Source organism: Poecilia reticulata, chromosome 13 (genome assembly GCF_904066995.2).
Source record: "Poecilia reticulata chromosome 13, P_reticulata-male-v2, whole genome shotgun sequence".
Classification (NCBI taxonomy): Eukaryota; Metazoa; Chordata; class Actinopteri; order Cyprinodontiformes; family Poeciliidae; genus Poecilia; species Poecilia reticulata.
The window spans coordinates 1,612,161-1,634,340 of NC_088842.1; the positions used below are offsets into that span (position 1 = coordinate 1,612,161).

General features: G+C 40.3%; 1 protein-coding gene across 13 annotated transcripts in view; it reads left to right on the forward strand.

Moving 5' to 3' along the window:
* Positions 1-442: 442 nt before the first annotated feature.
* fat3a (FAT atypical cadherin 3a) overlaps positions 443-22,180 on the forward strand; it is a 69,882-nt gene continuing 48,144 nt past the window's right edge. For 5 of the 13 annotated variants that reach the window (XM_081615084.1, XM_081615087.1, XM_081615092.1 and 2 more), the window contains exons 1-5: positions 450-1,473; positions 13,570-16,890; positions 18,225-18,548; positions 21,225-21,286; positions 21,809-22,123. In XM_081615084.1, coding sequence (XP_081471210.1) covers positions 13,599-16,890; positions 18,225-18,548; positions 21,225-21,286; positions 21,809-22,123 — 3,993 coding nt within the window. In that variant the 5' untranslated portion in view covers positions 450-1,473; positions 13,570-13,598. Of the gene's footprint in view, positions 1,474-13,569; positions 16,891-18,224; positions 18,549-21,224; positions 21,287-21,808; positions 22,124-22,180 lie in introns of all 13 variants that reach the window. The other 8 variants (XM_081615088.1, XM_081615086.1, XM_081615091.1 and 5 more) reach the window with 4 other exon arrangements.

Here is a 22,180-nt window from a genome sequence, read left to right on the forward strand (position 1 = left end):
CAGGTTCTGTTAACGTTCCGCCTCTCACCCGGAATGTTAGCTGGAGATGGGCACCAGCAACCCTCCCGACCCCACTGAGGGACAAGGGTGTAAAGAAAATGGATGGATGGATGGATGGATGGATGGATGGATGGATGGATGGATGGATGGATGGACGGATGGATGGATGGATGGATGGATGGATGGATGGATGGATGGATGGATGGATGGATGGATGGATGGATGGATGGATGGATGGATGGATGGATGGATGGATGGATGGATGGATGGATGGATGGAATCCTGCTGGCAAATTGAAAATATATGCTCTTGACTTATGGCAGTAAAAGTCTCCCATATTTGTGTTTGCATCAAAGATACTAGTTTGAACATGTTCAAACTAGTATCTTCCTGTGCATTCACAAATGCACAGGAAGATTCACACATACTCCATGCTCCATATATTAGCTCCATATATTTTAGCTCCAAATATATGGAGCTAAAATATATGGTTTTAGCTCCATATATTTGTTATTATAAAAAAAACTGACATCAGAATTGATTTTATGATGTTTTTGAAGTTCGTTTTCTCTTGCCTGGCATTCTGACAAGGAGATAAGCCTCTTAATGTTTAAGATTTATAAATTAATTATCAATTACTCTGATTAAATTACATATTTGGTCAAATGACTTGATCGAGGATTGGGAGAATTACTTTAAACGTACTTGTAACTTGCAAAACAACGACTTGGTCCAAACGTTGGTCATTCTATACATAGACACTTGTGTGACAGTTTGGTCCAGCAGAAATGGACATTTGAAGGACACTGCCATGACTATTCAGCCATCTCAGTGTAGATTGTGCTGACCTACAATGCGTTTGAAATGGTGTCCTTAAAGCACTGTGGACACCTGAGCGCCAGGATGACAGCACCTTACCGCACAACAATCTGAACACAGAAAGAACGTTCCGCCAGGACGCGGCTATACGCGGACGATCCGGCCCTATCGTGAGCAGCAGCAGCAGCAGCAGCAGCAGCAGCAGCAGCAGCCGTGGAGCAGAGAAACCTAGACGGGTTCCTGCAGACGTCTCACACGGGGTGGAAGGCACCGAGTTCTGAGGACAACTTCATTGTGTTTTTTCGGCAGCATGGTTGGGTGAAGAGATCCGGAGAGCAGGTCCAAGTCCGACCGCAGAATAAGAGGTGTGCCTCTATGCATGCAGCGCGGTAACGCGAAGAAGCCTATTGTCGACGATCCCGTGTCAGATGTGAGCCATGAAGCATCTTCCAGTTAATACTACGGGCTTGTTCTCTGCCGCAGCTGTGTGGGACACATAACGCTAAATGGTGTGTTGGGCCGACCACAGCTGAAGAGTAGCGGGAAACGGGGCTCCCGATTCAGCTGCTTAGGAACAATCAGAGTCCGCCTGGAGCGACGCGGATGTCCTGGCTTTCTCTGAAACGCTCACATCAGGCTACAGGAGACAAACAGGTATCAGTGCACGAAACGTGACGCTTCTTTACCCTGTTGTACATTAGTGATGGAAGCTGCTGCTGCCTTTTTTAGCATTGATATTGCAGTAGATAGAGATAAATACCTTTTATTGTCGGCTTTGAAAGACCGAGATGAAATGGTAAAAAGCATTTCCCCCTGCTTCGCCCTTATGGTAATCATCTTCATCACTTCGGCCTAGTGGAGGACACCTCAGTCAGAGCTGAGTTTGCAGCTCAGGAAATGAATAAGATCTTGTGGAATCCAATCCTATTCAGTGCCAGTAATCACAACAAAGTCTTTATTAGTTAATTTATTAGTTCATTTATTTAATGCCAATGAAGACTCAGTGGCTCGTACATGTGCCTGTTCAGTCACGTTATACATCGCAGATCAGATCTGTGTCCACACAGACTTCAGTGAAAAACACATAAAGATTAGTTTGCATGGAGATGAGTGGTAAAGGAGAATGCATGTGTGAGGCTGGAAGTGATTTGATCACGGATGACCAAGTTTTACTTCCATTGTGAGATCAATCTGCAAAAGCCATTAGGACATGCAGGCAGTGAAGGAAGCCATTCTAAGACCTGATTCTGTTCATCTACTCCAAGGAAGACAAAAAAAGCTCTGAAAATATGTGCTACATAGCCTGTACTTGTGTGTGTTTGTGAGAGTAAAGGGGAGCTGTCTGCTCTCACCTTTCAGCAGGCTGGCAGGCAGCCAGGCACACAGCATACAGCTGTCCTTTCACTTACTGTAGCGGCCTGTGCTCCCTCACATCTTTACCCAACACCTCTGCTTCATCGCAGCCTGCTTGTCTTCTCACACCTCCTTTTCTTCAGACTGTTCTGCACAGGCTCATTGCTGCTGTCATCAGTCCTGACAGGTATTGAAAGATGACTGTGGAATTTATGGTCATTAGTTAAAATATTTTGTTCCACGGGAGTGTAAAAAAATAGACAATAAGAACCCATCAAAATGAAGTTGAGGTCCATTTAGACATATTGCTGTATGTCATGCCTGTATTGAGTCTCAGTAGAAGTATACCTGCCATATTGGACTTTTCTGCAGATTTTGGATTGCAGAACAAAAGCAGTTTGGAAAAATAATTTTTTCATGTTGTAGATTTTCTTCAAATAAAATGTTTTCATCCAGTCATTTTTAATGAAAGCTAATTTTAGGGTGTGACTCCTGGTACGGACCGAACAACCCAACCACGATCCATCCACTTTTTGAGGTGGTCTCGGTTCGCTTCCAGACAAATTCTGATTCTATCTGCTTCTGGTGTGAATACAGACCGACCTCAGTCCGGACCAACTATAGGAAATGTACGTCTGTGTGGACTTCACAAACCAGTGCTGCTGGTCATTATGAGCCCTTCAGTGTTGCTAACTGTTGTGCTGAACTGAAATCATACCTGATCCACTGTTTTCTGCTTAGTGATGCTGCTGCTGCATGCATGATGTGGGTCGGAGGTCGCAGAGCGTCTTGTGTCATTGAGCTTGCAACCAAATTTACAGACACCAACATTAGAAATCTCCCATTGCGAAACACGCAATGTATGAGCTGCTCCTGCCATTCAAATTAGCATTGCAGTTGTAATTACAGCACAAAAGAAATGCAACAACTGGACTTCCAAAGTTTGTTTCGTCTGTTCTAACCTGCAGCTGACATTTAGATATTTTTCAGTACAGAAGATTTGAGAAGGAAACGGCAAAACATTGTCAGCCAATACTTATTCCAATGTCACATGGATCAAACTGTTGAAACTAAATTAAGGGTTTATAACATGATACATATCTACACACTGGTAATGTGTTATGCTTGTTAGTATTATAATTTAATAATTAACTCTGTGGTAGCAGAGAACACAAGGAGCCTAAAACAAACTCTGTTCATCAGTAGTTTGGGCTTTCACACCTAAGAGCTGCAGAATGTTAAATATTCTTGGAAAAGTCCAGGTCTTCATCTGTCCATGTTTAAATCTGACATCAACAAGGAGTCAGATACAGAAATGTTAGTGTTGTAAGGTCAATAAAGTGACAAACACTTGAGAGAAAAAGAGTACAGATTGACTGAAGTGATTTTACTTGTAATAGCTCCAGAAGTCTTAGTTTGTCTGCAGGATGTGTTTGCATTAGACGTCTTCTTCAGCTTCAAGACAAAATGTAGACAGACGTTCCTGAGAACATAAAAAATGACAGAGTGCTGGAAAGGTCTCTTTATGAAACTGTAGACGGTGACAGCCACTTGTGTAACAGTAGCTGATATGTCCAAGTTGGTCATTTTGAAACATCCACACAATGACGGGCTGTTGGTTCTTGGTTATGGAGTTGGTGACCCTGGTACAGTAACACAGTTTGAGTAACAGTATTTAATTTCACTTTGAAATATCAGCAGCCTTGTAACATGTACTAAACCGTTTCAGAATCTTTCAAATTCATTTGAATGTGAAGGTTAGAATTCTTATTCTGTCGCAAATTGAAAGTCTTTGTTAGCTAAATTAGCAGTGAGCCAGCAGGTTGATCAAAAAGACAGATATACACAACCGAAAAGAACTTATCATAAAATGGTGAATAGGAGGGTGGAGGCAGGCAGCATAAAGAAAAAAAAAAGTCGACTGTCAACTTAAAAATAAGTAAAATGTACGCAACACAATGGACACACAGACTGTTAGTAACGGGAGGATCTGACAAAGACCCTGAGTGACAAATATTTATGGAGGAGAGTTGATTCCTCTATGAGGAGAAGGTAGCTGGTTAGAAACTGGGTGCAGCTTTGATGGAAGTCAGCTGATCTTAAGAAATGGGAGAAACATTTGTTAGAATATACAGGGAACATAGAAGACTCTATAGTTGCATGTTTAATTGTTATCAAAAATTTCTTCCAATAACATTTTAAATTATTAATTGAAATATTATTTATTAGTCATAATAATTATAATAACATGACTTTTATTAGTCCTAATAGTCATGTTAAATTTTCTGTCAACTTTTAGCATTTTTAACACAAATCCATGGTGGGACTGTAACGCCTCTCACCAGGCTCAGCTTGTTTGTCTGGGGGAAACTTGCTAACATGCTATGTAAAAATAGTTCAACCTGTACATCTGTTCACACAAATAGCTCCATGTTTAATTCCTGACAGGAAGACATGGTTGTTTTGAAGGATTCTGATTGGATCTCCTGGATCATGATCAATTAACCTCAGGTACTTGCTGCTAAATGTGGAGAAACAACTTACTGAAACAACTTACCGTTACAGGAAAACCATTTATCCACTGTCATTGGTGACCATGCTAACTGGCCTGAAGTTTTATGACAGGACCTGCTGACTGGGAGAAGCTGTCTTCCAAGTCACCAGTTGAGCTTGAGACTCATTATTTTGCCATTCAGGTGTTCACTTCAGGATCCTCTCTGCAGTTGGAAAACAGAAACAGAAAATGGCTAGGTGTTTGTTAGAATGATGCACTGAGTGAACATTATATAAACTCAGCATTCATATGAGTGTTTATTTCACCCTTGTTGACTTGCACACATGCATCCAGCATCACAGTAGATACAAGACTGATGGTTCTGCAGCATCAACAAATCCTGAAAATTTACAAGCTTCTTAAAAATACAATTAAATACATCTGGCATTGACTTGTTCAACTAACCACTGCTTACCTCTAATTTGCCTTGAGAAGACTGTCTGAGTCACTGGGTTCAGGTTGAAGACTGGTTCAGCAGAGTTACCTTCAGACGTGGTACAGACTGGAACTTTAACTAGGCCGTGTTGTCATATCTGATTGAAAATTCTGAAGTTCTTGAACAGGCGTTTGCTGTCTACTGGAGTGATCAGACAAAAACCATGAGATGAAGAGCTGTTTTTCCAGGGAATGTTTTGCCTTCTTTCTTCCATTCTTTGTTTTGTTTAACTCCTCTGTCGCAGCATCACTCCTCCTATCTACTAACAAGTATTACCAAAGGCCTGAAACGGAAGCTAAACGGTTCTTCTCAGTTTTAACTTGAATGGATCAACATTTCACACTCAAATGAATGAGTCAACCAAAATGGAAAAAGCTATTTCTGCCATTAACAATAACTCTAAGCATATGCATTCTAAAGTAGACCTGGAGTCATATCTGAAGCATCTACATATATTTATATTAAATGACTGCAACTTATTCAAATAATACTAAGGCTCTACAGAAAATTTGCATTAAATGGAAAAAAAATAGCATTAAATGCTCCACATAGCAAAAATGTCTGAAATGCATTTAAATAAACAGCGTGGTTCACAGAAATAACAGGGAAACATTTCTTTATCAGTTGGTTGAAGTTAGCTAACTTCAGTTAAAACTGAAAGCTGCTCACAGGGTTGAGCCAAGAAAACTTGCTGAGCCTGGAGGTCGGTGTGCGTACACCAGCAGCCCACCGTGTTTTTCTATTAAAAGATGTTAAATTGACAGGAAATGTAAAAATATTACTGCGTTATATATGTTATGGGAATACATTGTCAGTGAAATGCTATTCAAACCCACAACTATAGAGTCTTAAAAACAACAAATAAAAAAATTAATTAAAATAAATATAAATTAATTGCACTTCCGTTTAATCCAAATTAAGTCAGCAGCTCCAGAGGCACCCAAGGCCTTCAGGGGCCCCATAAATGCTAATATTTTAACACAGATATATAAATGTCACATTTGTTTATTGAGAACATCAATGCTGATAAATTTGAGTTAATGGATTCAGCACATATACATTTAAAATATATATATTAACATTTGAATTTAAGATTTTAAGTTCTTTGAACTTGTGAAAGTTCAAAGTTAATTAGTGTTACCATAGCTACAATCTGATGCTATGAGTTTAAATCTTTGAGTTTGAGCTCTGTTTGTTCACAAATACATATCAGTAAATTACAATTATAAATGACTGCTTTTAAAATTGGCCTATTAAACTACCCCACCCTCCCAGATTTCACTAAATCTGCATTGAAATGCTGTAAGTGGTGCTGAAAGGGGCAAAAGGGGCCCCTAAGTCAAATTCTTCTCAAGGCCTCATACAGCATTGGAGCGGCCCTGCACGATGAGCTAAATCACTGCACTGCTTGTCTCTGCTGGATACAGAGGGACAAATGGGGAGATTTAATTTATGTGGCTTTAGCAGCTCTTCCATTTCGTGTCTGTTGAGTTTTTAATAAGCGCCGCAGACACTGTTTTGGGAGCCTGAGCTTTATGGGATGAGTTTTTCAGATCTGGTTCCTTATAGCTTCTTGCGAACACTTGTTTTAAAAAAAACCTAGGGGTTGCGGTCCCTAAATATCCAAGCCACATTTTTCCAATAACAAGTAGAAGCAAAAGTCCTGAACTTTATTGTTGTTGTTCTGAACTTTTATGAGTCAACCAGCTGACTCATAAAAGTCAGCAACAAGTGGTCTGGAGTATTGCTCTGCTCTACATACTGGTAGTGGAAACAAGTCTCTGCCAGGCTCTCAGGCACCTTATTACAGGCAGCAGACCTTCAGGAATGAAATGATGGAAAAATTAAGCCGTTTTGAAACATTAATATTATATCAGAAACTTGGCTGTGGCTTCTACAGAAGTACAGGATTAAAAATGGTTGTCTAAGAGTGCATGTTACATTATCTTTAACTGTTAGACGTGTTTTTTGTTGTTCACCATGATTACTGAAGCATGAGAATGTGTGTATGTGGACATCTTAATTACAATTTGAAGCAAAGAAAAAAGTCTTCTTTAGATGAAATATTGATGGATTTGTGAAAATCTTGACTGCAGCAAAGGAACACACTCCTCCTAAAGGAGATTTAATTTGTAATATCCTTTTGTCTGATGGATTCCCTTGCTCTGTGGTTTGACCTTGATGAGGTTGAACTGTGAATTGTGACTGCATGGCTGCACATTACATGCATGAGAATGTGCAGAGAAGCCGCTACAGTGGGGTATGCTCCTTTACAGTGCACAGTGACATCCATACAGTGGAAGAGAGGTTTATGAGAACATCCTTCTACCCACTCTCCCCCCTCCTTCCCCAGGGCATTCTTTGCATCTTTGTGCCAAATGCCATCACCCTGGAGGCTCCTCCCTCCTTCTTGCTCTCGATGTGTTTAAGAGAAAGAGTGTGGGAGAGACGGGGGGCAGGGGGAGGTTTCTATGGATTCAAGGCTCTTTCCTTGCCTGTTTGTGCTGGAATGGTCCATTATAGTGGAAGGGGGAGATGGGAGTGGGGGGAGTTGCTATTGTTCTCTACAAAAGCTTCAGTCCTGCTGAATGCTGCTTGTGTAAGCCCAGATGCCCGGAGCACTATTGGCCGTCTTTGTGATTTTATTTTGAGGGTAGTCCTTTTTTTTTTTTTGATCGCCTGTCGGTGAGAGTTTAGCTGTTTCTCCACACACTCCTCTGAACAGACAGAATAGTGATCCTTTATAGCTGATGAGTAGGATATCGTGTTTGTAGAATTCCCATTTTAATAAGCCATTGGATTATGGTGCAGAATTCTGTGGGCAAGTGAGCAGCTTGTGGGAGTGGCTCACATGGTGCTTTGTATGCCGACTGATGATGTTCTTTCTTCTTGCTATTACAATACAAATGACTCCACTCTTTTGCAGGCTCTCCACTCAGGTCTGCTGTATTACTGATCCTTTTTAACGAGCTGCAGTGAGTAACCATGCTTACAGCAGAGGCACAAAGATCCCAGTGAAACGAGAACTCAGGGCTGGAGAAACATGATGAGCGAAGGGCTTCAGGTCAAGAGAAGATCTAAATTATACTCACCAGCTACTTTACAAAATATACTTGTTCAACTTCCTGTCAACACAAATAGCAAATTAACCAATCACAGAGCAGCATCGCTATGTACAGAAATGTAAGGTGGGGGTGACTTGTTGAATTTCCAGATGAGCATCAGGATATGGAACAAAGGGCTTTTCAGTTTAACATAAATTATAGTAATCATTTGTAAAATAGTTTTACCTTTATTAGTTTATAGTACTGCCGCTACATGATTTTGCTGGTAATTGTACTGAAGGTTGGAAATAGACAGAACAGGCCTAAGATTCAGGTGTTTTTTTAAGCCGTTATGATTTCATTTCCCAGCTCTTTAGTGCTTTTCATCCTGTTGTCCAAAGCATCCTACATCACTGTTACCGAGGCGTTATGGTAGTGTTCTTTTTTCTGTTTTAGTCACTGTAGCGAAGTCATCATCACCATCAACTGTATTTATAAGCTGACAAAAATGTGCAAACATTTTTGTGTTAACATGTTTGTGTAAACATGTTAGCACAAAATAATACCAAACCATTATGGTTTAGAAATAATACTGTGTGAGGCCAACTGGCATCTTTTCCATCAGTGGTAACATCTGGTTGCTGACCACGTGACTCGTCTGATGTGAAAAATGTGTTTCCATTGTAGTTTTGTTGAATACATTAATTTTAATATGACTGAAAAACCACTTCATCCTAGTGCAAAAAATTTTGTTTTTTTTAAATTGGTATTTCCATTAAGCAAATTTATTTATGTGGCTCCAGTTTGAGCATTTATAAGGTCAATGGAAACGTACCGGTTGTGGCAGCTGTGTGACGTTCCGCCTGGCGAACTTTCAGCCTCCTGTCCTTAATTTCATGGGTGTGTTTATTTATGTGGAAAACAGTTCCACTCAACTTTCATGAGCCACTCTTCTGACTCTGCAAGGGAGAAAGGATTGCTGGCGAGCACAGATAGTCAGAACAGAGGTTCTTCAGTCAGAGAGCAGGTTTTAAGGAGCAGTTATTCGAGGCAGTGAGGAAGTTTGTACTGAAATATTAAACCTCCCTCTACTTGGTTCTGGTCCGAGAACGTCTCACAGATGCCTTCTGTTCTTTTTTTTTGATAATGTGAAAACTAAAGTAATTTTCCAGCCAGAAGATTATTACTTTCTTCTCCAAACTTCTGAACTTGTAATAGTCGTTCCTCTCTGCCATGGTTGCTGTGTTTACTTTGCTGTAGTAAACCTCACACAGAGCAAGACGCCATAACATGACATGTACTGCAGCAGGACGGGCAGCTCGGCTCGGTGTCCTCTGGATCGTGAGAGGTCTGTGTGAAAATGCACATCCAAAAACCATGTGACCGTGCGTTGGCAGTCCGACTTTGGTCCGACATGCTGCACCCTTCAGTGAAGAGTGGCTGACTCCGAGATAGAGGGAACTACAGCATTCCAGTTGTGATAAAATGAAGGTGTGGATTACTGTTTCAAAGGATGGCCTTGACAGAATAGGTTTTTATTTTTGCTAATTTCTTTTAATGATAAAAACTTATTTAACTGTGGCCCTTATTTGACCGCCAAGATTGAAATCAATGTCCATCTTAAAAAGCCAGATTTGTAACTGTGGTCTTAGCGCACATTGCCGGGGGGTCAAAATCAACTGGACACATTCCAAAAACAAGTATGCCAGTCTTTCTCTTTTATTAAAATACAGATAATTTAGGGCCAGGCAAGCTTTAAGATTCTTGAAACACAATCAGATCTTTGAAGAATCAAGAATCAACTCGGCTTAAAGGCATGCAGATTTGGTAATCATCGGCGAAGCAATGAAAGGAGATTTTATAAAAGTTGATCCAAGAGAAAGAAGAAGCAAAGAAAAAAGCAAAGGCTTTATTATGCTTCCATCAACAGGTTAGGATAGGTCTGTGAGTTATACTAAAACATGTTCATTACGTTTTTATTTTGCACAAAATCATTCTTAGCTAATGAGATTTTAGTCTGTTAGTTCTTATTTTGAGCTCCTTTCAGAATGAGCTGTTTTAGGGGTTCTTGTCACTTTAAATCCAAATAAACTGCTGCTGACCTCGTTCACAACTCAACATTTACATTTGCAAATGGCTGCAAACAGATGCAACTATACAATTGCACATACTGTTTACCTCATTTTGGTAGAGAGAAGGAACAAAGTCTTTCAGAAAATCCCTCTTGATACTAGTGCAGGTTACTGAAGCAGTGGTCTGTAAGCGCTCTGGAGCACCCGGAGGGAACCCACCATGCACAGGGAGAACATGCAAACTCCATCCAGAAAGACCCCAGGCTGGGATTCCAACCCAGGACCTTTTTGCTGTAAGGCAGCAGTGCTAATAACTTTGCCACTGTGAGAAATATATTTTTAAAAAGCATTTATTCTCACAATCAAAATATTAATACTGCAGTTATAAATTGGATGATTACAACATGTCATTTGAAGAAGCTTGAATTTATTTATTAGTAGTCACAGTCATTATTCATTAATTTCAGTAATTTAGCAAAGAAACATTCATGGAAAAACATAAAACCAAACTAATTTGGGGGAGACCACTGCGTTCTAAAAAAGCAGAAAATAAAAATGTAGCGTAACTCTGATGTAGATGTATGCATATGCGCACGCACGCACGCACGCACGCACGCACGCACGCACACACACACACACACACACACACACACACACACACACACAAAACAAACAGTGATGATCTACTGGCTCATCATCATGTATTAATATTGAGATCTGAGTGTTTGACCCCCACAGTTCAAATGAAACACTCTGAATGGATGCATCAGACTGGAAGCAGTTTGTTCACATCTCACTGCCCTCATTAACATTTAACTCCTCTACTCCATTTAACCCCAATCCCTCTGCAAAAATCAGAAATGTTGCTCATTATTTAGCTCCTTTACAAATCTCTAATTTTTCACCAAAAGACACATTAAGTGTTTCAACTTTGTACAAATTGAATGACTTGATTTACCATGTCATAAAATTGTTTACTTCCACCAAATAGATGTGAAATGGACAAGATAAGCATAGTAAACAGAGAAAATATTTTTATCTCATTGCACATGTGCCAGTAAAATTCTATAAATGTCATTTAACATTATGTTACTTTAATGTGTGAGTATTGGATCACACCATAGACACCTATAAAATCTGAGCTCTGCTTTAAAGTAGCTTGGCCATTGCCTTTTTACGCAGTTCCGCTTGATTCTCTTTTGTGTGTGTGTGTGTGAGTGTGTGCGTGCGTGCGTGTGTGTGCGTGTGCGTGCGTGTGTGTGCGTGTGTGTGTGTGTGTCTGTATGTCTGAGAGAGAAATAGAAAGAGCGAGAGAGTGAGAGTATCTTCTTACATCATGCAATCAGAAAGGTAGCTTTGTACAAAAAAAAGATTTTCTTGCTCTCACTTGTGCTTTCAAATTCTTCATGGCTAAACACAAACAAACACCAGAAAGTTGTATTTATAAATCAATAACATTTTTCTTTACAGCTGCCAGATTAATATTCTGACAAAAAGATCAGGAAGTTCATAACTGCTCTTTACAATGAGTGTTATAAGAGAAGCACTGTTAGCACAGAAGGTGTTAGCATGTCAGTAGCTGTATTGTTGATGCTCCAGCCTTTTCCTAACCCTCCGAATGTTTTTAGGTAACCTGAGAAAAGTTCAGTGTTCTTTTCTCTCCCCTTCCCTTCCTGTTCTGTGTCATTGACCTGCAGAGCAAGTGATTTAGCAGGCCTGCGCTTTCCTTCTTTCCTAAAGAGTTTATTGTCTACTTGTCCAGCACCATCTCTGTGTTCTGTTTCTTTCTGAATGTTTTAACTAGGTTAGCTGGGGAGTTCTCATAGACAGGAGACGGTTCAGGACACTGTTTCCTTATCCATGTGCCGCAGCAGTGAAATGCTCTAATTATTGTTGTTCATATTGCTATGTGGTTTTTTTTGTTCCAAAATCTTTTAGGTCGCCATGTTTGAATTTTTAGAAATCTAATCCTTGTTTGAGGTAAACGTCAACTCTGAGCCTGAAATAATTTCGGGCATATTTATAGTTTGTTTTCATGGATAAATTACCATCTTAAAATGTGAAAGATTTAACTTCTTGCACTTATTAAAATTTAGATAAATTTGTGCCTTGTAGAGATGCAACAGTTGATAAAATCAGCCTTTCACTCTTCGTTTGGTCCAGTGGGAATTTTGCGGTGTGAGTCTGCTGAGGGGGGGAATTTGGCTGCTGTGGTGAACATGAATAGAGTTTGTCAGTTGCAGTTCCAGGGCCACACAGCTACACCCCTCCCCCCTTTAACTGCCTACTGATCCTGTGAACCGTCAACATGAGCTCATCCATTGTAATCGTGAACAAACACACACCAAACTTAATATGTGTGTGATGTCTTTCCCATTAAGAAACTGGACATTTTTACTGTTTATTTCTGGGATGAGAAAGACAGTACAGTGTATGTATTCTAGCACAATTTGCAAAAACCATGTTTTACTTGCTGTATTGGGTTAAGACAAGCAAGTATATAGCCCAAAGAGCAACTAGACACAACACAAACACACACTGTATATCTTTCTATATACATACACACTGATAGAGTGCCAAAAATATAATTACACAAGTTTGAGTAGATCTAATAAATTACTCTAATCCCTGTCTACATAAAATAAATCCTGCCTCACAGTCTTCACTTGATCAACAAATTAAGACTTGAAGCTCAAACATTGAGTTATTAGCGACATTGTGTTAGATCTAGTCATAATGCACATTTATACATGTGAATATAAATAAATAAAGCATGTTGCATACACAACTGAACATTCCAACTGTTTAGTTATCTACCTGTAGTGTCTGAGATCACTAAGCAAACCATGCTGCTGGAGCTGGCAGTCCCATGGGGAGATTGCTTGGAAGAAGCCGTTAAGGAAAAGGTCTCCAGGTACGCAGGGCTGGTAGTGACAGTAAATGGGCAGGTTGGAGAGTGAGGTGCTTCCCAGTTGAGGTTGGTTGCAGAGGTTTGGTGGCTCACTCTTTGGTCAGAGCGTTGAGTAGTGTTAGCATCAAGGGGGAACGCAGAAGGAGAGCACCACTGAAGCAGCAGAGAGGGCCTCAAGATATATATATATATATATATATATATATATATATATATATATATATATATATATATATATATATATATATATATACATACATACATACATACATACATACATACATACATACATACATACATACATACATACATACATACATACTAGTTGGTTCAACTTCCTGTGTCAAACGTTTGTCATTGTTGTCTTTTTTCTGTTTCAGGATGGCAGTATGATGGGATAGATTTGAATATGGGTCAATGGGCAGGCATGCAAGTTTCTCTCCTCGGCCTGACTCTCCAGCTCTTATTATTGATATCCAAGCCATCAGCCGGCTACAACCAGAACTCCCATGAAACTCAGGATGTGCCCAGTTTCAGCTTCACCCATTCCGTCTACCATGCAACAGTTTATGAAAACTCAGCAGCACGCACCTATGCCAACAGTAAAATTAAAATGGGCATTCAACTTTCCAAAAGGTCCTGGGAAATTCGCTACAGAATTACCTCAGGAGATGACGAAGGGCTTTTTAAGGCAGAAGACTACGTTCTGGGGGACTTCTCTTTTTTGCGCATAAGGACCAAAGGGGGCAATGCAGCCATCTTAAACCGGGAGATTCAAGATAATTATGTATTGACAGTGAAAGCCTACGTCAAGGGAGAGTCTCTTCTTGAGGCCTGGACTAAAGTCAGCATTCAAGTGTTGGATATGAATGACCTCCGGCCCCTGTTTTCACCCACCACATACTCTGTGACCATAGCAGAAAGCACTCCTCTCAGGACTAGCATAGCGCAAGTTACTGCCACTGATGCAGATATTGGCTCCAATGGAGAATTTTACTTTTTTTTCAAGGACAAAATGGAACTGTTTGCAGTGCACCCAACCAGTGGAGTGGTTTACCTTAGTGGAAAGCTTAATGTTGATGAACAGGACCGGTACGACTTAGAAATTATGGCGGTTGACCGTGGTATGAAGCTGTATGGAAATAATGGAGTTAGCAGCACAGCCAAACTTTTTGTCCACATAGAGCGTGTGAATGAGCGCGCTCCAGTTATGACTGTAGTCACCCACGCTTCCGCTAGGCTGGAGAAGAATAGTCTGTATGCCCTTGTTAGTGTTGAAGACTTTGATGAAGGCTTAAACGGGGAAATTGATTCTGTTATTATTATGGATGGTGACCCTTCAGGACAGTTTTACATAGAAAGACGTGAAGAAGAGGAATTTGCAATTAAATCCACCGAAATAATAAACTGGGAAACTTTCCCATATGGTTGTAACTTAACCCTGCAGGCTAAAGACAGAGGGACTCCTCCCCAGCTCTCTGCTCCACAGGTTCTCCACATAATGTTTTCAAACCAGCAGGCAACAGAAGCTAATTTTGAGCAAGAGTTCTATGTTGTTAGTCTCAATGAAGTTTCACCACCTGGCACAATTGTGGGTTTTTTTAAGATCAAACCGGAACCTGATGATGCAGAGTACATTCTGACACCCTCTGCAGATTCAACTTTTTTTAAAATCAATACCTTAACAGGTGTAATTTCCACTTCTCACTGGTTGACCCATGTATCCAAGGATATCTTTAGTCTTGAGGTGTTGGAGGTAGACAGCAATCTCAGAGCTAAAGTACAGGTAGCCATTGAAGATGCCAATGATAACACGCCTGAATTTTTCCAGTCCTTCTATGAGGTTTTTGTAAACGAAAGTGTTCCAGCTGGAACCAACATATTAACAGTCTCTGCAGTCGATGAAGATAAAGGTGAAAATGGATACATTACATACAGTATTCACTGCCTTCAGCAACTACCCTTCAAGATTAACCAATTTTCTGGTGTCATAAGCAGTAACACAGATCTAGATTTTGAAGCCTCGCCAGAGGTATTTGTATTTGTTGTTAGAGCTTCTGACTGGGGTTCACCCTACAGGCGAGAGAGTGAAGTCAATGTCACAATCCACTTACAGAATATAAATGACAATAAGCCATTGTTTGAGAAGGTCGCATGCAAGGGGGTGATTTCTGTAGATTTCCCAGTAGATGAAGTAATTACCACAATGTCTGCAATTGACATAGATGAGTTAGAGTTAGTAAAATATAAGATCATTTCAGGAAATGAGCTGGGGCTCTTTGACCTCAACCCTGATTCAGGAGTTCTTGCACTGCGTAATTCCCTTTCAGCACTGAGCCCTAAGCATAGCATCTTCAGTTTAAAAATAACTTCTACAGATGGTGAAAACTTTTCAGATCCCATGTTTGTCAACATTTCAGTTGTACATGGAAAATCTCTTTACAAGCATTTTACATGTAAAGAAACCAGTGTAGCACAAAGGTTAGCTGAAAAGTTACTTAAAAAATCCAAAGCTAGCACCAAATCTAAAACCGAGGAAGGTTTTATTGACCTGTTCTCTGTGAATCGACAAACACCCCAGTTCGACAAAGCTTTTCCCACAGACATCGCTGTGCAGGAAGACTTAAAGGTTGGCTCCAGTGTTTTCCAGGTGAATGCGTATGATGGTGATACAGGTTTCAATGGTCAGATTCTGTACTCTATTTCAGATGGAAACACTGACAGTTGTTTTAACATTGGCTTGCAGACTGGTCTAATAAGCGTTTTTCTGCCTATGGACAGAGAAAAGAGAGATCACTACATCCTCAACCTAACCATTTGTGACCTTGGTCTGCCACAGAAAGCGACTTGGCGTTTGCTTACTGTTCACATTGTGGATGCAAACGATAATGCCCCTCAGTTTTTACAAGAAGGATATAGAATAGTAATTCCTGAAAACACTGCAATAGGCACAATTATTATCCAGGTCGAGGCCACTGACAAAGATCTTGGACTCAATGGTGAGATAGTTTACTCTGTCTTGACCAGCACCACACAGTTTGGCATTAACTCCACTAACGGGATAGTTTATGTCACTGGCCAACTAGACCGAGAGTTGGCTCCAATCTATAACTTAAAGATTAAAGCTCGAGACAGTGCAGCTAAAGGGAGACACAAGTTTTCAGTCACCATTTTGAAAGTTATTTTAGAGGACGTGAATGACTGTCCTCCACTATTCATCCCCAGTGTTTACAAAGCCAGAGCTCTTGAGGATCTTCCTGTAGGAACTGTTATAGCCTGGATCGAAACCCAGGACCCAGATGTGGGATTAGGAGGCCAGGTGCGGTACTCTCTGGTCAATGACCACAACGGATGGTTTGAATTAGATCGGAACAGTGGAGCCATTCGACTGACGAAGGAACTGGACTATGAGGTCCAGCAGTTCTACAACCTCACAGTGAAAGCCAAAGACAAGGGAAAACCTGTGTCTCTTCTGTCTGTCACCTTTGTGGAATTGGAAGTAATCGATGTGAATGAAAACCTCTACGCTCCTTACTTTTCACACTTTGCCTTGACTGGAAGAATTGTAGAGAATGCCCCAATCGGAACTACTTTACTCCAACTTAGTGCTCAAGATGATGACGTTGGTAGAGATGGAGAGATCCACTATTCCATTCGGGATGGGAGTGGGCTTGGAAGATTTGCCATCGATGAGGAAACGGGTGAGTTTTCTTTTATGGTCAATGAGTTATCCAGCTTGTTAGCAGAAAAAAATCTGAGCAATTTTTCAGTTAAATTAGACACAGTATCTTGTATTCCTAAAGTTTGCACGGTTAAACTTAGGTGTTTTTTTATCCTCTCAGCATGAGGTTTGAATGATAATCTTGCAACAAGCAAAATTCCATGATATTTAAATTGTGTGACCAATGTGATCTTCTCTCCGAAAATAAATATGACAGGGTCAGTTGTATTTTATGGTCTTTCAGTAAAATAAATGCCAACTGTTTAAAAACATTTTTCTTGAGGAAGGCATGTTTAAGCCAAGTGGCTATTTGTAACAAGAGTAACTCAGTAAGTTGGGAAGAAACTTGAATTTTGTCCCTACCCTGTACGTAAGTGACAGTGTCATCTGCGTACAATTGGTAATCAACACCAGGGGCGGAGCTATAGGGGAAGCTGGGGGGGCGGCTGCCCCCCCCCGAACCGGGCCGGATGGGGGCCCGGGTCTGGAGGTGCCAGGGATGGAGGAATGGTTTCAAGTCGCTTAAATGTCTGATTATAGACGGAAAAAGTGCGCCCTCACCTGTTGAGAAAGGTGAGGGCGCACCTTTCTCAACAGGTGGTGAGGTGAGGGGTCCGGTGATTCGTTAGGGGCCCGGTAATTGGCCCCGCCCCCCGGCCCGACGCTGACTTGTTCCGCTAGTGATCAACACTGTTGCAGACTGAGGGAAGTTTAGGAATGTATAAGATGAATAACAGCGATCCAGTGTCTGGCTGTAGAAAGTTGGTTATTTAGTTTGACTTAACTAAGCCTGACTGTTAGTCTGATCAGGAGTAGGTTAGCTGCACAAGATAAATAGCTTTTATGATTTTTCTTAATTCAGAAAAATCCCTGCTTAAGGGCTTTGTGTTTTGTGAAACAGCCCTTTGTGATAGACACATTTACAAACATTTAGGTTGTTGATCTGAAGAATAGAGCCAATGTGGATAACAATGGCTCTATGCTTAGTGTTATTATCCATTTTCAAGAATAATCGGTGCCACGGCCTTTAAAGTTCCGGCTCAAGTCTTTAGATGTTGCTTCAGTATTTCCATATAATATTGTGTCTAGATTCTAAACGGACTGTTCTCCAGAGAGACATGTTATGTTTGTTTTGGCAGTTAATTGTGCAGGATATTGTTGCATTCCACTCTTTATATGGAGTGCAAAATGAATTCAAAGTTCTTTATGTGCTACATTTTCCTATTCATCTGTTTAATCTTTATTTTCTAAGCACATTTAATATTTGAAGTTGGGTGGATTTTCTTTGATTGCACAAACTGTCTTCTTTCTCAGGAGTGATCTACACCACAGACACATTGGATCGGGAAACCAAGGACTCTTATTGGCTGACGGTTTATGCCAGTGACCGTGGCGTTGTTCCCCAGTTCAGCACAACTGAGGTGTTCATTGAAGTGGAGGATGTCAATGACAACGCCCCACTAACCTCCGAGCCTTTGCTTCGGTGCTCAGTACCAGAGAATTCTGCCCGGGACGTTTCTGTAATTCAAATCCACGCTCAGGATCCTGATGTCTCCCCGCCTTCTATTGCTGATTGGCTAAGCTATCGGATTGTTAGTGGAAACCCACAGAACTTCTTTACTATCAACACTCGTACTGGTGAGTCATTTTCTGTTTCTCGGTCATGTAAGTTGATTTTGTGAGAGTGGCTGGCTTGAGCTGAAAAGGGCTTTGAGTGGTAGGTATGACTTGAAAAGTGACATCTAGGTTTAATCTATTTACCATTTGTTAAAGTGTTTCATTGGTGAATTAAACATAATTGATGCAAAGACAAAGTCTCTACTTGTCTGGCAGCACAAGAGTATGCTTGTTGGTCTTGTCTAGTTGTTTACTGCGGAAGGGTGTTGCCATGGAATTGGGTTTTAGGCCAAAGTCATGTGAAAGAAGAATTAAAATAGTTCCTGTGCCAAGATTTATCAGTTCTTGGCACAGGAACTTGTAAATCAGTTAGAGTGAATATTAGTTATTGTTTGTCATCTCAGCAGTCAGCCTCAGTCATTCATTCATCTGTACAAGTGAATCAGCTTGGCTGTAACAAGCACAAAGGAAACTTGAATGGGATACAGTAAAGTTTTCTGACAGTTGAAACACATCTTTGGTTTTTTTCAGCCTGGTTCTTTTCCTCAGATTAACATTTGATTTTAAATACATTAATGATTGCATTTCTGTGCTTACATTAAGTAGTTATCAGGTTATTCAGTGCCTGTGTTCTGCTCTATTTAAGCTCCCTCCAGACACAGACACTCCAGTTCTGTGTGTAGATGTTCAGCATTAATTCCTTACTATTTTTTAATCTTCCAGTTATGACCTTGTTTCTGTCCTACTCATTTGCTTGTTCTGCTGCTGGATTCTACATTTATCTCTTCTTTCCACAAACCACAGAAAAGGATTCTCACCTTTGACCCCATCTCACTTCATGCCTCATCACCTCACTATTTGCGTCTGTGTGTCTGACCCTCACCTTCCTTCTTACCATATCTCCACCCATCAGAGAATATTTATCATTGGATGTATTGTGCATATAAATCATCCTGGAAGTTTTCTGTGAAGACTCTATAGTTCATACAGTCGGACATTGAGCATCATCCAAGAATTACTCCTGGACATTTGTGTGACCAGTCTGTGACTAAGCCAGTTCCGGTTTTTAATAAATCTATTAAAACGTGGTCTGTGCTTGGCTGAGTTATTGGGTTCTCTATACCAGATGTTACACTTATTAAATCTTGAAAATTAATCATAAAGGACTCCACCACCCTGCACACAGACTGTTCCAGCGGCTCCCCTTGCTTGTTGCCGTCGAGCTTACCTCACCACTGTAAAGCAGCCCAAACCAGGGCTCAGTTGAAAGGGTTTGAACCTCCTGAGCCTGATCAGCCTGTCCCAAGCAGGTCAACCAGGGCTCCATGAAAACTGGTGGAGGAGAAAATGTCAGCCTAGCATCCGAACGTTGAACCCCGCTTCATCTGATGGCCCGGTCAGACTGAGTAACCTGCAGCTAACCAAACCTCCCTGCCATGCTCATTAACAGCAGCTTCTCCTCTTAAACAACTTGCACTTAAAATTGGGCTGAATTGATTTAGAAATCTGGACAAAACAAACTTCTGGGATTTTTTTTTTTTTTACTGTCTTGATCAAAACAACCGATAAAAACCTTTGATAAATCTGTTGATCACAGTAATCAATCTTAAACACCATGAAGAACTCTTAAAGGTGACAATCTTAATAATCAAATTTTCATAACTTCCAGTAAGACTTCCATTGCTTTAATTTGAAGAGCTTAGCAGGTATAGCACACAGTAAAAAATCCAGCAAAATAGAAAAAGTACATAAGTTGCAAAAGTCATTGAATCATGTTCTCTAAAACTGTAGCTGAGTGAACTTTTTGAATGAAATAAGTCTGCATGAGATAGAGAGAGAGGTTCATACCACATAGAAATCCATTTTTTGACCCATTTGTTCTTTGTGGAAAACATGGTAAAAATCCAAATTTCCCTGATGGGCAAATGTAGCCCCAAAAATCAAATGAAGAAATTCCTCCACTTTTTCTGGACAAAACTTGTGAAAATTCTTGGATCTAACAAAAGAAAAAACCCAGCGTAAAGCAGCAGTCTTGAGAATAAACCCAAATTCTTAAACTTTGACCTTTGGCGCGTGGATTGGCCTCATCAGGGTTACAGTTGTTGGGTCTGGTTGAGGCTCAGTTGTTCTCTCAAACCCAGATTGTCTTCATGATCTCTTCTCCTGACGTGGACACAAAGACTGACCCTGAGGCACAACCCTGAATATTAGCAAGTGATCTGCTTTCTACTTTTTTGGGCGATGCCTTTGTGCCTTTTTGCACAAACTGTTAAAACAACACATTTTTAGAAAATTCCTCTTTTTATCCTGTTGAAACTCTTGTGAGTCCCTCTGCAGCCCACTGAACTCTGTCTGAAACAACTTCCCCTTTTCTCACGCCATATCTGAGTCACCTTCTGTTCCTTATCTTACAGATCATTACATTTTATACATTTGCAATCAAAACATAATTTAAATAACAAAGACTACCTTTCTACATCACATTACTCCCCAATTACTAATGTCATTTATTTATTTATTTATTTATTTATTTATTTATTTATTTATTTATTTATTTATTTATTTATTAAGTTTCCTGATCTGGGACCTGAGTCCAAATTCCGAACTATAAGCATTCAAATGCGAAAATGCGAGCTGATATGACAATAAAACCCTTGAATCTTTGAATTTAACAATTGCTGCTGTTTTCTCCCTCAGGACTGATCACTACAACCTCTCGGAAACTGGATCGTGAACAACAACAGGAGCACACTCTAGAGGTGAGGAAATCTTTCCTAATTCGTATCAAAATTTCATCTGGCACCTTGTCTTTTGTTCTTGAAGCCAGAGGTGATCGCTGAGACGTGGAATTAATCATTTTGACATCCCATTCATTTGTTATTTCAGTTAAGTACTATCAGAACTCTGGTACTCTATATGTTGCTCATATACAGCAGATTGATAAAATACTAAGACCTATTATTTTATTGGCCATTTTTGCCACACTATCAATCTTTACTTTGAAATCAGGAAATTATGGGAAGAGTAGAAAAATACTTATGTCCATATGCTGGCTTGAAATGAAGAGTTTCATGGTCTTAAGCAGCCCAAATGTCAGTGAGTTAAAAATTTGTGAGAATTCAAAGATTGCAGTTTACTAAGAGATGCTATCATCAGCGAGACCTATAAAGCCTGTGATGAAAACGGTAAAATACTGCTGCTCTTGCTTCTCTATGGACTCTAATTTTTAGTGGATCTGGTTTACGGATAATTAATTTGAGTAACTCTTTCTGCTCCTATAGGTGCTGATTTCAGACAGCAGTCCAAGTCCCAAGAGCAGTACACTGTGGGTTATGGTTTCAGTCCTAGATGAAAATGACAACCGACCAACTTTTCATGATAAGGTCTACCAAGTCAGACTTCCAGAGAGAGAACGAAGAAAGAAGGCTGAGCCCATCTACCGGGTGTTTGCCTATGACCAGGACGACGGGCCCAACAGTGACCTCTCATACAGCCTTGTGGACGGCAATGACGATGGAAAATTTTTCATAGACCCCAAAACAGCTGTGGTGTCATCTCGCAAGGCCTTCGCTGCAGGAAGCTATGACATCTTGACTGTATGAGTTCATTTTTACCTCTTGTTTCATTCAGTTATTCTAACTCAGTTGCTTGGA